This window comes from Chrysochloris asiatica, unplaced genomic scaffold (assembly GCF_000296735.1).
Source record: "Chrysochloris asiatica unplaced genomic scaffold, ChrAsi1.0 scaffold00026, whole genome shotgun sequence".
NCBI classification, from domain to species: Eukaryota; Metazoa; Chordata; class Mammalia; order Afrosoricida; family Chrysochloridae; genus Chrysochloris; species Chrysochloris asiatica.
This window is the reverse complement of record NW_006408544.1, coordinates 19,858,570-19,872,766: the sequence shown is the minus strand read 5'-3', so window position 1 is coordinate 19,872,766 and position 14,197 is coordinate 19,858,570. Positions and strand designations below refer to the sequence as shown.

The 14,197-nt window shown below is 42.9% G+C and overlaps 1 protein-coding gene across 1 annotated transcript in view; it reads left to right on the top strand.

Moving 5' to 3' along the window:
• Positions 1-622: 622 nt before the first annotated feature.
• Positions 623-14,197, top strand: part of CDCP2 (CUB domain containing protein 2) — a 33,064-nt gene continuing 19,489 nt past the window's right edge. The window contains exon 1 of the mRNA XM_006839870.1: positions 623-701. Coding sequence (XP_006839933.1) covers positions 623-701 — 79 coding nt within the window. The remainder of the gene's footprint in view (positions 702-14,197) is intronic.

Genomic DNA, 14,197 nt, shown 5'->3' with positions numbered 1-14,197 from the left:
ACAGTGCCACACCAGGACTGCATTCTTCCATAAATAAGAATTTCCTTCACTAGCTGTTCACCACACCTCTTCTTTTCCACTAAGTTCTCAGTTCTAAAGGATGCTTGCTTCACTTGTCCCACTAATTAGAGGCTTCTTCTGGCTCCCTCATAGAGTGGGGGATGAGAACAGTCTATACAGCAAGCGCCTACTATGTGCTTTAGCATATGTTAGCAGAGTTGATTTTTCTAACAATCCTGTATGAGGCAGATGAGAAGACTGAGAGGTAACCTGGCACATTAAAGGCTGAACTGGGGTTGGACCCATAACTCATGTCCTTTCTCCACCACCAACTTTCCTTCCAAGCCCAAATTGCCTCCCTTCCCTTACAGTGTGTCCAGTGCAGATCTCAGAACGTGTCAAGCTGGTAACACTAGATCCGTCACCTTAGGGTAGAGTGAAGGAAGCACCTGGGCATCAGCTTACTAATTCAAGGGGCAATGAATTATTCAGACCACCATTAACTTGGAGGTATTTTCAGCCTCACCTCCCTTTCCCTTATTGCAGACCCCAGATCCTGAGACCTCAGGTCTCCAGCCTGCCTTGAGTTCTGCAGACCTGCGGGGGCTCCTGGTGTGGAGAGATGTTAGCAGACCTAGGGTCCTGTTTGCTGTTGGCAGTGGCACTGCTGGGCCCAGGGCCCAGGGCTCAAGCCATGAAAGGTAGGCGGCTTGGGGACAGACAGGAATGGGAAGGAAGGAGGGTAGGCTTGGGCAGGCAGCTGTCAGGGTCTCAGGAGATTTCTATGTGGGAAGCCAAATGGCAGAAGGCCTTTAAGAGGAGTTCACTGAGTTGAAGATGCATTTGTTTCTGAAAGGGGGTGAAGATAATAATTACTGAGTGCCTATATAAGGAGCTCTGGTAGCGTAGTGGTTACGAATCGGGCTGCTAACTTCAAGGTCAGATGTTGGAAACTACCAGTTGTTCTGCGAGAGAAAGATGAGGCGTTCTGCTCCCGTAAAGATTTGCAGACTTGGAAACCCTATGCAGAGTCACTATGAGTCGGAACCGACTCCACGGTACTTAACAACAACAGTTATGTGCTAGGACTTTGCATGTACAATTGCATTTCATCTTCACAACAAACTTCAAAATCCTCATTTTACAAGTGAGGAAACTGAGGGCTCGGGAGACTAAGCAATCTGTCCAAGGTTGCATGGCTACCAAGGGGCAAAGGAATGGTTCCAAGCAGAGGCTTATCTAAGGTATGGCGAATTTGGCACGTAACCTGGGTGCCATTTGAATGGGGGTGCCACTGAACCGGTTCTATTAACCATGGCAGTTTCCATGGTCAGTTGTGAGAGATGATTCAGCAAGTTAAAACCAATGCATTCGTATTTGAGAGTCTCTGTGGGTCAAGGCTGACTGTGACCTCTCCCTAAGAGCTTATCTGTGAGCAGCCTTATCCCCAAGTTATCTCAGTGTAAGGGGCTGTTGGGTGGGCAGCGAAACTGATTTCTCGCTATCTAGTCCATGTCTGTGTGTGGGCATTCATTTGAGTGTGGTTATCTCCAATGAGCCAAAGCGATTTGGAGATGCAGTCGGAGGGAGGCAAGCTCCACTGCATTTCACTTCCCACTTCTCACACAGTTAGAGTTTCCTGTCATTCTCCGTGCACCCCCACTTGGGACAGCTTCACTCCGGGTGGTCTCACAGTCCGCCTGGATCGTCCCCTCCTCTCTGTGCTCTGCTCCATCGCTACATCTGATTCCAAAACATTCTGCTCTTTCCCTGGGATGAATAACGAGGTGGGCCCGGACGGGTGTGAGCACACACTGGTGTCTGCAGACACCATCGTGTCCAAAGTGTTAAGTAAAAGATGAATGAGTTAGACTTGTATTTTGTGCTGATATTATGGTAAAGTTATCTCAAAGGTGGCTGTCAGGTGTTTGTGGTTCAACCTCAGTGCTTGCTAGAGGCACCATTTTCCATAGACAGGTCTCTGGCTGGGAGTCTCCGCTCTTCTTGAGAACCCCATTACCCCATTACCAGTCAGATGAAATCAGCGTTATATATTATAGCATTCAGTACATTCTGAGTATCGGCTCCAGCTTCTACATGATTCCAAGTCTCAGTTCCCTCCTTAGCTTGGGCATCCTGTGCTCACCTGTGAGCCTTTGCCCAGCTCCCTGTTCCCTCTGCCTGGAAGGTTGCCTTCCCCCATTCCCTCCCTTCCTAGGTGGCAGATGGAAATATCTGGCTAATCCTTCAAGGCTCAGTTCTAATACCACCTCCTCTATGAAACCCTTCACATCCCTCTGTAACTCTAGAATACCCCCTCTGCCTGTGTAGTCTTCAGAGGTTACTCTGGGCTGCTCTAATCCATGAGCTTTTTCTGTCTGGCTTTCCATTTCTCCCTTCTGCAAGGGTCCTTGCACATAATTTGGGCTCAATAAACAGTCAGTAGTGCCTCATTATTTTCTGGAGGCTCCAGCAGGGCTCAGGGGGAAACACATGACTTTGCCAACCACTCTGCCAGTGCAGAGATGGGGTGGGCACCTGGGTGGTAGGAGGCGCTATTTCTTCCCATTTTCCAGCAACCAGGACTCCAGGGTCTTGGAGTGACCTTGAGAATCCGACTGCTGGGCTGTGTTCTGGAACAACGCCTTCACATGTGTGGGTGCCTGGGGTAACCTGGGCCGCCACAAGTTCTCCCGACTTTTCCTGTCCTGTGGGTGAAGCTCTTCCAGGTCTGAGGGCCAGGGTTGAGGAAGGTGGGAGGGAAACAGGCACGGACACCTCCCTGCCATAAAGGTACCACCCCAGGGCCAGGCAGGGAGCCAGAAATGTGATCTGGGATGTTCATCTGCTCAGCCTTATCTCATCAGTGCTCACAGCAGCGCAGGAGGGAGGGTCAGGGAAGCTAAGAGATCATGCTATTACCATCCATCCTCTACCCCCAAACATTCCCCAACTGATACTGTTGTTGTTAAGTGTCATCGAGTCGGTTCTGACCCATAGCAACCCTGTATAGGGTTTCCGAGGAGCAGCTAGTGAGCTTGAACCACTGACCTTGCAGTTCAAAAGGCTTTGCAGTCTGGCGCATTAACCCACAGCGCTACACTAGGACTCCATCCCCAACTCATAGCACTTGTTTGTTCTTTCTAGTCAAAAGCAAAGATCACATCCTTTGTGAAGCTTGTCCCTCTTCAGTACCACTACCTAGCCCCAGCAAGATTAGCCTCCCTCTCTCTAGGTCCTAGCTTTATCTGTAGCCCAATTACCAAGTGGCTTTGTCTCATTTGTCCAACTCCTTCCCATCCTCTCAACTGTGAGCTCTCCAGGGCAGGAGCCCGTTCTGAATCAGCACAGGCCTGGTACAGATCACATGCTGCTTGGAATGTGTATCCTATTATAAGGACTTTGATCAAAAGTATTCTTCAGGATTCTTTTGCTTGCAAATGACAGAAACCCAACCTGTATGAGTTTAAGGGAAGAGTAGAATACATTGGCTCTGTAATCAGGAAGGCAGATGCTGGACTCAGGGGTGCCTGCAGCCAGGGGATCAATGCTCCTGAGTCATTGTCATTGTTATTGTCTGCTGACAGACTTTCTCCACGAACCCCAAGCGCTTGGTGATAGTGTCCAGAGCAACCAGTCCCAATCTAGAGGCCAGGGAGAAAAGGGTTCCCCTCTGGCCTGAAGCACACGCCCATTTTAGGGCCAGGCACTGTGGTAGTGGTGGTGATGGAGAGGACAGGAGAGGAAGAGGGAGGGAGGGTTGCCACATAGAGGCAAAGGGGAGCAGAGCCTAAAAGAGGGGGCATTTTGTTGCCAGAGGTAGGAGAAAGGGTGCTGAGAAAAACAAAGCAGTGGACTAACGTGACAGCAAGTAATTTCCCTTTCTAGGCCTCAGATTTCTCATCTATAAAATGAGGCACTCTGCCTATTTTGGGGGACATTTGTGTGGATGATATAAGACCATTCATTTAATAAATAATACACTGAACATCTGCTGTGTGCCAGACACTCTTCTACAGTAGAGAACAAACCAGACCAAAGTTCCTGCCCTCAGAGAGCTTACAGTGGGTGAGGGGAGATGGCAATAACCCCAATCAATAACCAAGATAAACAGTATGTTGGATGGTGAGTGCTCTGGAGAAAAACATAGAGGGATGGGGAGAGGGTTTAACTTGCATATAGGGCAATTGGAGAGAGCCTCACTGAGAAGGTGACTGTCCCCTAAGGCTGCCAGAACAGAGTGGGTGGCTTATAAGAACAAAAATTTATTGTTTCACAGCCCTGGAGGCTAGAAGTTCAAATCATCCTGTCCACAGAGCTATATTCATTCCAAAGTCTCTAGCAGAAGATTGTTTCTTATCTCGCCAACTTCTGGTAGCCCCAGGCACTCCTTTGGTGGAGTTGCATCTTCACATGGCTGTCCTTCTTCTGTCTCTCTGTGTCTCTTATAGGCCACCTGTCAGATTGGATTAGGGGCCATCGCACTCCAGTATGACCTCAGGCTAACTTAACTGATAACAGCTTCAAAGACTCTAGCTCCACACCAGGTCACTTTCACAGGTACATTAGGACTTTAAGGGATCTTTTTTGGAAATACAATTCAATCCATAATAGTAACCAATAGCATGTTGGCTTTTTTTTAGTTTTTAATTATAAAAAATTTCGAATATACACAAAGTTGAGACATAGTATAATGAGTCTGTATCTCCATCTGGAGTCTTGGTGTGGTGTTGTAGGATAAGCAGTGGACTGCAAGGTTGGTTTGAACTGCAAGATTGGCAGTTCAAATCCACCAGCCGCTCCTCAGAAACCCTAAAACAAGGTTGCTATGAGTTGGAACCGACTCAACGGTGCTAAACAATAACGTCTTCATCAACCATCTTCAACAATCATCTACATCTTGTCTTTCTTGTTTCTTCTACGCATATGGAGAAATTAATACCAATCTTTAGGCGCCTCTTATGCTTCAGGGTAGATCTCTAACAGAAAAAAAAAAAAAAAATGAATATGAGGGGGTTTCAAAAAGGCATGGGAAAACGAGGAGATCATGGATTTTTCCCATGGATTTTTTTGAAACCCCTCACACAGACAGAACAGACATACACACACACAAAAGTAAGTCAAAAAAGTATTGCTATAAATAATAGAAACCTTTACTAAACAAAAATACCAAAATGAGAAGCTATTGTTTCTCAACATATCCTCCATCCAGGTCTATACACTTCTGATGAAAGTGTTTCCATCTTTCTAACCCTGCCCCCAAGAATCCTGTGCTCTTTGATTTACTCTATGTTAAAACAACTGTTTTGGCATTCTCAAGGGACTCATAGTTTGTCTTTTCAATGTTGTTTGAGTTTTGGGAACAGAAAGAAGTCTGAAGGGACAAGATCAGGGCTGTAGAATGAATGGGGTAAAATTTCCTAATGAAATCCTTATAGGACAGCCAGCCCTTGCTAGCCTTGAAGAATGAGCAGATGTATTATCTTGATGGAAGACAATTCCTTGGTACAATGTTCCTAGACTTTTTTATTTCTTAAAACTTGTCCTGTGTCCTTTGAGAAAATCTATCAAGATGACTTTGGAATTAAAAAAAAAAAACAAAAACAGTTGCCATAACCTCTGACTAAACCTCTCTGCCTTGAATCAAACTGTCCTAGCAGATGCCCCCAGAATTCACTGTTTTGATTGGACTTTTTTTTTTTTAAGTTTTTATTGTGAAGTATGTGGGTTTACATGGGAGAACATCAGTTTTACATGCATCCTATTGTATTTTGTTTCATTGCAATGATTACAATCCCCTCCATGCATCATCAAATAACCAAAGGATACACCCCACAGGCCTGCCCCCCACCCCTGCTGTCAGCACACAGCATGAATCCCATGTCCCCAGCCGCTCCATCTGTCCACGTCATCATTTCTGTCTCCATGCTTGGTGTCACTGCCTCTCTGGGTAGGGTCACACGCTCCACTCTTCTCACTTGATGGTCCCAGGGACCTCCGTTCCTGGGCTGCAAAATCAATCACTCCCCTCCTTTTGTCAAAAAACATCTACCTCTATATTTCCTACCCTCACAGTCAGTCCTGATGGCAATGATTCACTATTGTACCACAAGAGTCTTATCCCCATTTCCTTTCACCAGCCCAGAGACAACAGATTGGAAATCATTCAGTGGAGGTTCTACCTACTCCTGCCACATCTGGAACTAGGCTCCCTCTTGAAAGCTTGTAAGCCAGTCACTTCTTGCCTTTATAGGCCCCTCCCATTTTGAGTAACAATATCTAAGTTACCCATCCCTGTCAACCCTGTGTACCGAGGGGGTGGGAATGATCCTTGCTGTAAAGATTTGTTCCCTTTTTGAGCGACTACATCCATACGTATAGGTAAAGTTCATCAAATTGTAGTGGGTTCTTCTTTTTTTTTTTTTTTCTTTCCTCTTCTTTCTTCTTCTAGTCAAGTTCTGATCATTTAACCATTGAAGCCAGGTCAAGTGCGTACTATCTATGGGTGTTCTTGTGCATCTCCCCTCACTTCATATTTAGCTGGATGCTTCACTGTCTGCTCTAGTCCTCTGTGGCCATGTCACTGCCTCTGGGCTCAGGAGTCCCCGGGTCTTGCCATACTGCTGGCCATCCAGGTCTCCTCCCAGGTTCACAGGAGTCTATTGAAAGTGGTTAGACTTAGATCCCAACTTCATTGCTCTTTTTGCCTCCTCTTCCCCTTATTGGTGACCAGTGTGGTCACCAGCCAGACCACATGTCTGCTCATGTATTCCCCTTGAGTCTTAGTCTTGGAAGGGAGTTTGCTCTGAGGGGACTCAATCACTTGCCTTGATGGCTCCAGGGCAAACAGCTTACTTGTGCTTGTAGCAATCAATCAGACTGCCATTATTGTTTTGGATTTTTAGCCACTCCAGGCTGGTCTACTCATCCTTTCCAGTAGAAATTCCCCAACTCAGACAATTCTGGATGGGATTCTGGTTTTCATCTATGGTCTTATGCAATGCACAATCTCTACAGGAGGTCTCTTTCTGATTGGACATTTTTTTTAAAGGCACCCTAATACTACAAAGGAGCTCTGGTAGCATACTGGTTATGAATCAGACTGTGAATCTCAAGGTCAGCAGCTCGAAACTACCACCTATTCCATGGGAGGAAGATGAGGCTTACTGCTCCCATAATGACTTACAGCTTCAGAAACCCTGTAAAGGGTCACTATGAGTTGGAACCGACTCCACTGCACATAACAACAACAACAACAAATAAAACTAAAAAGAGGAAATGATTAATGTTCAACCATTTCAAGAGGTAGCATATGATAAAGAGCCAATGATACTGAAGGAAGAAGTCCAAGATGCATTGAAGGAATTGGTAAAGAACAAGGCACCAGGAATTGATGGGATACAAATTGAAATCTTTCAAGAAAGTGAGGAGGCACTGTAGGAACTCACTCATCTATGCCAAGAAATCTGGAAACCTATCTTGCCAACCAATTAGAAGAGATCCATATTTGTGCCCATTCCAAAGAGAGGTGACCCAATGGAATGCAGAAATCATCAGACAATAGCTTTGATATCCAATGTGAGTAAAGTTTTACTAAAGGTAATACAGAAACAGCTGCAAACATGCATTGACAGAGAACTTCCAGAGGTTCAAGCTGAATTCAGAAGAGGACATGGAACAAGAGCTATCATTGCTGATGTCCGATGGATCTTGGCTGAAAGCAGAGAATACCAGAAAGATGGTTTACCTGTGCTTTATTGACTACACAAAGGCTTTCAATTGTGTGGATCATGACAAGCTATGGACAACATTGTGAAGTATGAGTATTCCAGAACACCTAATTGTGTTCATGACGAATCTGTACATGGACCAAGAGGCAACTGTTTGAACAGCACATGGTAACACTGAATGGTTTAAAATTAAGAAAGGTGCCTGATAGGGTTGTATTCTTTCACCATATTTATTCAACCTGTATGCTGAGCAAATAATGAGAGAAACTGGGTTCTATGAAGAAAAATGTGGCATCAGGATTGGAGGAAGACTCATGAACAACCTGCGATATGCAGATGATACAACCTTGCTTGCTGAAAATAAAGAGGACTTAAAATACTTACTGATGAAGATCAAAGAGCACAGCCTTGGTATGGATTGCATCTCAAAGTAAAGAAAACAAAAATCCTCACCACTGGACCAATAAACAACATTCTTATCAACAGAGAAAAGATTGAAGTTGTCAAGAACTTCTTTCTTCTTGGATCAACCATCAACACTCATGGAAGCGGCAGTAAAGAAATCAAATGACATACTGGATTAGGCAAATCTGCTGCACAAGACCTTTTTAAAGTGTTGAAGAGCAAAGATGTCAGCTTGAGGACTAAGGTGCACCTGACCCAAGCCATGGTATTTTCAATAACCTCATAGCATGTGAAAGCTGGCCGGTGAATAAGGAAGACTGTAAAAGAATTGATGCTTTTGAGTTATGGTGTTGGAGGAGAATATTGAAAGTGCCATGGGCTGCCAAAAGAACCAACAGATCAGTGTTGGAAGAAGTGCAGCTAGAGTGCTCCTTGGAGGCCAGGATGGCCAAACTTTGTCTTTCATACTTAGGCCAAATTGTTAGGAGGGACCATTAGCTGGAGAAGGATATCATGTTTGTTAAGGTGGAGGGTCAGAGAAAAAGAGGAAGACCCCCAGCGAGATGGATCGGCTCCAGCGTGGCAAGAATTGTGAGGTTGGCCCAGGACCGGGCAGTGTTTCGTTCTGTTGTGCATAGGATCGCAATGAGTCAGTACCGACTCAATGGCACCTAACAACAATGAGACTAAGGCACTTTGTTTGCAGCCACCCACTAGTCACAAAGACATGTTTAAACACATTTTGTTGGAAATAAATCCATGCATGTATGAACTGGAACTCTAGTAACAATACTTTTTTACGTACCTTTGTATATACCTATTAACGTTGGTTCAATTTCAATTCACAGTGACCATAAAGGACAGAGTAGAACTGCCCCATAGGACCGCATAGGTCCTATGGACTTATGAACCTGTATGGAAGCAGACTGCAATGTCTTTCTCCCATGTAAAGGTTTCTGGTTAGCAGCTGAGTGCTTTATTCATTGCACCACAAGGCTCATATATCAGATTATTGAATCCACAGTCAAGGCCCATGGAAGCAGCAGTCAAGAAACCAAACAACACATTGTATTGGGTAAATCTGCAAATGATCTCTCTATGGTGTTAAAAAGCAAAGGCACCACTAGGATGACTAAGGTGAGCCTGACCCAAATCATGATGTTTTCAATCGCCTCATATGCACATGGAAGCTGGACAATGATTAACGAGAGTCAAAGAATTGATGCCTTGGAATTATGGCGTTGGCAAGAGAACATTGAATTTGCCATGGACTTCCAGGAGAACAAACAAACCTGTTTTTGAAGGAGTATAGCCAGGATAAGGAGCTCTGGTAGCATAGTGGTTAAGAATCAGACTGCTAACCTCAAGGTTGGCAGTTCTAAACTACCAACTGTTCTGTGGGAGAAAGATGAGGCTTTCTGCTTCCGTAAAGATTTACAGCCTCGGAAACCCTGTGCAGGGTCGCTATGAGTCGGAACCGACTCCACGGCACTTAACAACAACAAAACAAAGCCAGAATACTCCTGACAAGCAAGGATGGTGAGACTTCATTTCACGTACTTTGGAGGGACCAGTCCTTGGATAAGAACACCTGGCTTGGTAAAGTAGTTGCTGTTGTTGTTAAGTGCTGTTGAGTCTGTTCAAACTAATAGCAATCCTGCATGGAATTTCCGAGGAGTGAACCACTGATCTTGAGGTTCAGACTGACCTTATGGTCTGAAGCATTATCCTAGTGCCCCAGATCCTTGATCTTGAGGTTCAAACCGACCTTATGGTCTGAAGCATTATCTTAGTGCTCCAGACCCTTGATCTTGAGGTTCAAACTGACCTTATGGTCTGAAGCATTATCCTAGTGCCCCAGACCCTAAACAAAATGGCTTGGCACAGTGGCCACCACAACAATCTCAGTGATCATGAAGATGATGCAGGTGTGGACGGTGTGGCATTCTGTTGTACATAGGGTGGCTGATGACACCTAACAACACTGTTAGATTTTAAGAAGAGTTCAGGGGATGTTTTTGGTTTAAGATGTAAATATTATTTCAGGGCTATAGTCTCAGGGGTTCATCCAGTACAGATTTTAAAAAAACATGAGTTAGTACCACAGCACCCACTAAAGGTAGCCAATGAATTTCTTTTGTGTTTCATTGTGAATTTATGAATTTTTATATACCTATATTGGATGTGTTTCAGTTCACAGCAATCTTTTTTGATTGACAAATTGACTATCTTTAGCCTGTGGGAATCCTTTCAAATAGGTTCTTTTGATACATTCCCAGTAATTTTCAATAACTTCTTTGCTTTCTGGCATGACAAGCTATCCCAAGTGTACCTTATATATTTTGTGTCATAGCCCTGATACCAGCCATTTCTCCAAAAGAACCCTGTTTCTTTCCAGTTGGAAATGACATTCCTGATCTAGGTCCTAAGGGTGCAAACACATATAGAATTAATCATTGCTCCTTGGCCTTCTCAGTGAACAGAGCTGTAATAGTAACTTTTTTTTTTTGCACAGTAATTATTTTAGAAATAAAAAATCATAAGTTCGTACTCATATTTTTAATTCAAATTGAAGACCACAAGGACTTTACTTAAAATTTTTATTTTGTTTGTATCTCTTTTCTCTTACACTGAGAATAGCTGTTTCTACCAACGCTAACACTCATACTTGTTTTATTCCACTATATATTATACTTGTAAAAGAACAATTTTTAATATGGTTACCAATAGCAAGTCTACTGAATGTAGGTTGAGATTTCTTTGTGGTTCATTTTGTCCTTAGGATATACTCCGCTAGGGATGCACAGTCAGAATGCTATATTTCAAAGTCATTTGAAATCATTTTTCTTCATGTGGATGTACCTCCAACTTGACATATTGTTGCTGTTGTTAGGTGTTATTGGGCTCATTTTCAACTCATAACAATTCCCTGTGACAAAGTAGAACTGCCCATAGTGGTTTTTGTTTTTTCACTTTTTATTGTGGATCAAGTGAAGGTTTACAGACATGATCATCAGCTTTGCATTCAACAAATTATGCTTTGTTTCATTTCAATGATTACAATCCCCTCCCTACAACAATAGTTATCCTACTTCCTCCCTGTGGCTTCCCTTTTACATCTTCTATTTCACAAATGAACAAAGAAAAATATTTGATGTGCACATACTAAGCAAATATATATATATATTCATTTAAATGTCCAAGGGCACATTCTACCAGACAACCTCCTGCCCACAGACACACAGCCTTTCTCAGTCCATGGGCCTAGAGCTCATAGCTGCTCTGTCTCTCCATGCCACCACCTCTACTACCATCTCTGCGTGGCTGCTTTTCTAGGTAGGTTCTCATGCTCCACTCATGCTCTTCCTTCTTGCTGGTTCTGGATTCCTCTGTTCCTGAAATGAAAGATTAACTACTTCCCTCTTTTATCCACACATCTTCTACAATTTCAGCTGTGACAATCACAATTATTCCTGCTCAAAATTCCTCACAATTGAGTCATAAAATCCTATCATTGTCATCCCCCATCCCCTTTCACCAGATCCATCTGGAAAAGAGGGAAACTATTCAGTAGGGATTCTACCTTACCCCCTTCATTCTGAAACTAAGCACGCTCATGAAAGCTTATAAGCCAGCCACTTCATGTCTTTATCACCCCCCACTTTTAATGTCTGATATCTAAATTCCTTGTACACTGAGGAAACAATCTTATTCCTTGTTATGAAGAAGACTTCCATTCCGGTTGGGATTTTGAGCAACTGTATCCATAAACAAAAGTTCAGGTCATCAAAATGTAGCAATTTACACTTGTTCTCAGTAGCATCCATCTTCATCTGGTTGAGTTCTGGTCAGCTAGCCATCCACGATAAGTCAAATGGGAACTAGCTGCAAGTTTGGGAGCTTACACACACCTCCCTGCATTTCAAACCAACAACAACAACTAGTAAGGTACGCACACCTTAGAATAATCAACCATTTGAGGTTAAAAGGGCATCGTTTATTTCAGGGCAAAGTTCAGAAGAGTTAGGAAAGAAGGTGAAATGGAAACAGAAAATCCAGGGAGGAAGTGGGATAAGTGATGATACATTGAGGGAATTGCAGTCAGTGAGATGAAACAAAATGTGTCTGAATTATCAAATGTAAAACTGATGATCCGTTCTGTAAACCACACAATTCATACACACACAAAAATAACTGATGGTATTGAAGGAAGAAATACAAGCTACACTGAAGGCATTGGTAAAACAAACAAACAAACAAGGCCCTAGGCATTTATGGAAAACCAATTGAAATGTTTCAATAAACTGATGAAGCGCTGGAAGCACTCATTTGTCTATGCCAAGAAATTTGGAAGACAGCTACTGATCAATCGATTGGAAGAGACCCATATTTGTGCCTCTTACAAAAAAAGGTGACCCAACAGAATGCCGATATTATCGAACACGGTCATTAATATCATACACAAGTAAAATTTTGTGGAAGATTATTCAAAAAGGGTTGCAGCCATATATTGACAGGGAGCTGCCAAAATTCAAGCTGGAACAAGGAATATTGCTGACATCAGATAGATCTTTGATAAAATGAATACCCGAAAAATGTTTATCTGTTGTTTATTGACTACACAAAGATATTCAACTGTGAGGATATAGCATACATTATGGGTAAAATTGTGAAGAATAGGAATTCCAGAACACTTGTGCCCATGAGGAACTTGTACATAGACCAAGAGCAGGGGATGCTGAATAGCTTAAAATCAGGAAAGATGTGTGCCAGCATTGTATCTTCTTGTCATATCTATTCAATTTTTATGCTGAGCAAATAATCTGAGAAGCTGGAATATTGCATCAGGATTGGAGGAAAACTTATTAACAAGTTGTGATATGCAAATGACACAACCTTGCTGAAACTGAAGAGGACTTGAAGCATTTGCTGATGAAGATCAAAGACTACAGCCTTCAATATGGATTACAACTCAATGTAAAGAAAAAAAAAAGTCCAATAATTAACATCATGATAAATGGAGACATTATTGAAGTGACTAAGGATATCACTTTACTTGGATCCACAAGTGAAAGGGAAGCAGCAGTCAAGAAATCAAATGGCATACTGCAGTGGGAAAATATACTGCAAAAGACCTCTTCAACGTGTTAAAGAGCAAAATTTGAGGACTAAGGTGCACCTGACTCAAGGCATAGAATTATTAATAACTTCACTTGCTTGTGAAATCTGGATGATGAATAAAGAAGATTGGAGAAGAATTGATGGCTTTGAATTACAGTGTTGTTGAAGAATATTGAAATTACCATGGACTGTCACAAGAACAAACAAATGTCTTGGAAGAAGTAAATTCAGTATGCTCTTTAGAAGTGAGGATGGTAAGAATTTGTCTCATGTACTTTGTACATGGTGTAAGAAGAAATCAGTCCCTGAAAAAGGACAGCATGGTTGGTAGTTGGTCAGTGAAAAAGAGGCATACCCTCAATGAGATAGACTAACATGGTGTCCGCAACAATGCGCTCAAACACAATAACAATTGAGAATGATGCAGAACCAGTGCTTTGTCAGTTGCAAATAGGGACACTATGAGTTAAAATTGACTAGAGGTCAATGTTCCCTCCCCTCTGTTCCTTCCTCCAACAGAGAACCAATTTTATTAGCTTCCTTCCATTGTTTTCTTTAAAACAACAACAACAACAACAACAAAACCCTAAGAAAATATGTACATATTGTTGTTGTTAAGTGCTGTCCAGTCAATTCTGACCCATAGCAACCCTGTATAGGGTTTCCGAGGAGCAGCTGGTGAGTTTGAATCACCAACTTTGCAATTCAAATGGCTTTGCAGTCTGGTGCATTAACCCACAGTGCCACCGCAGGACTCCATGTACATATAGGAATGTACTTTTATATTTTAATAGGTTGTGAACATTTTCATTGGAGAAGAGATTATTAAATTTTTAATTTCTTACTGCATGTATCTAGGGCCAGGCATATTTGTTCTTGGGTGCCATTGAGCCGGTACTGACTCATAGCGACCTTATGCACTGCAGAACAAAACACTGTCC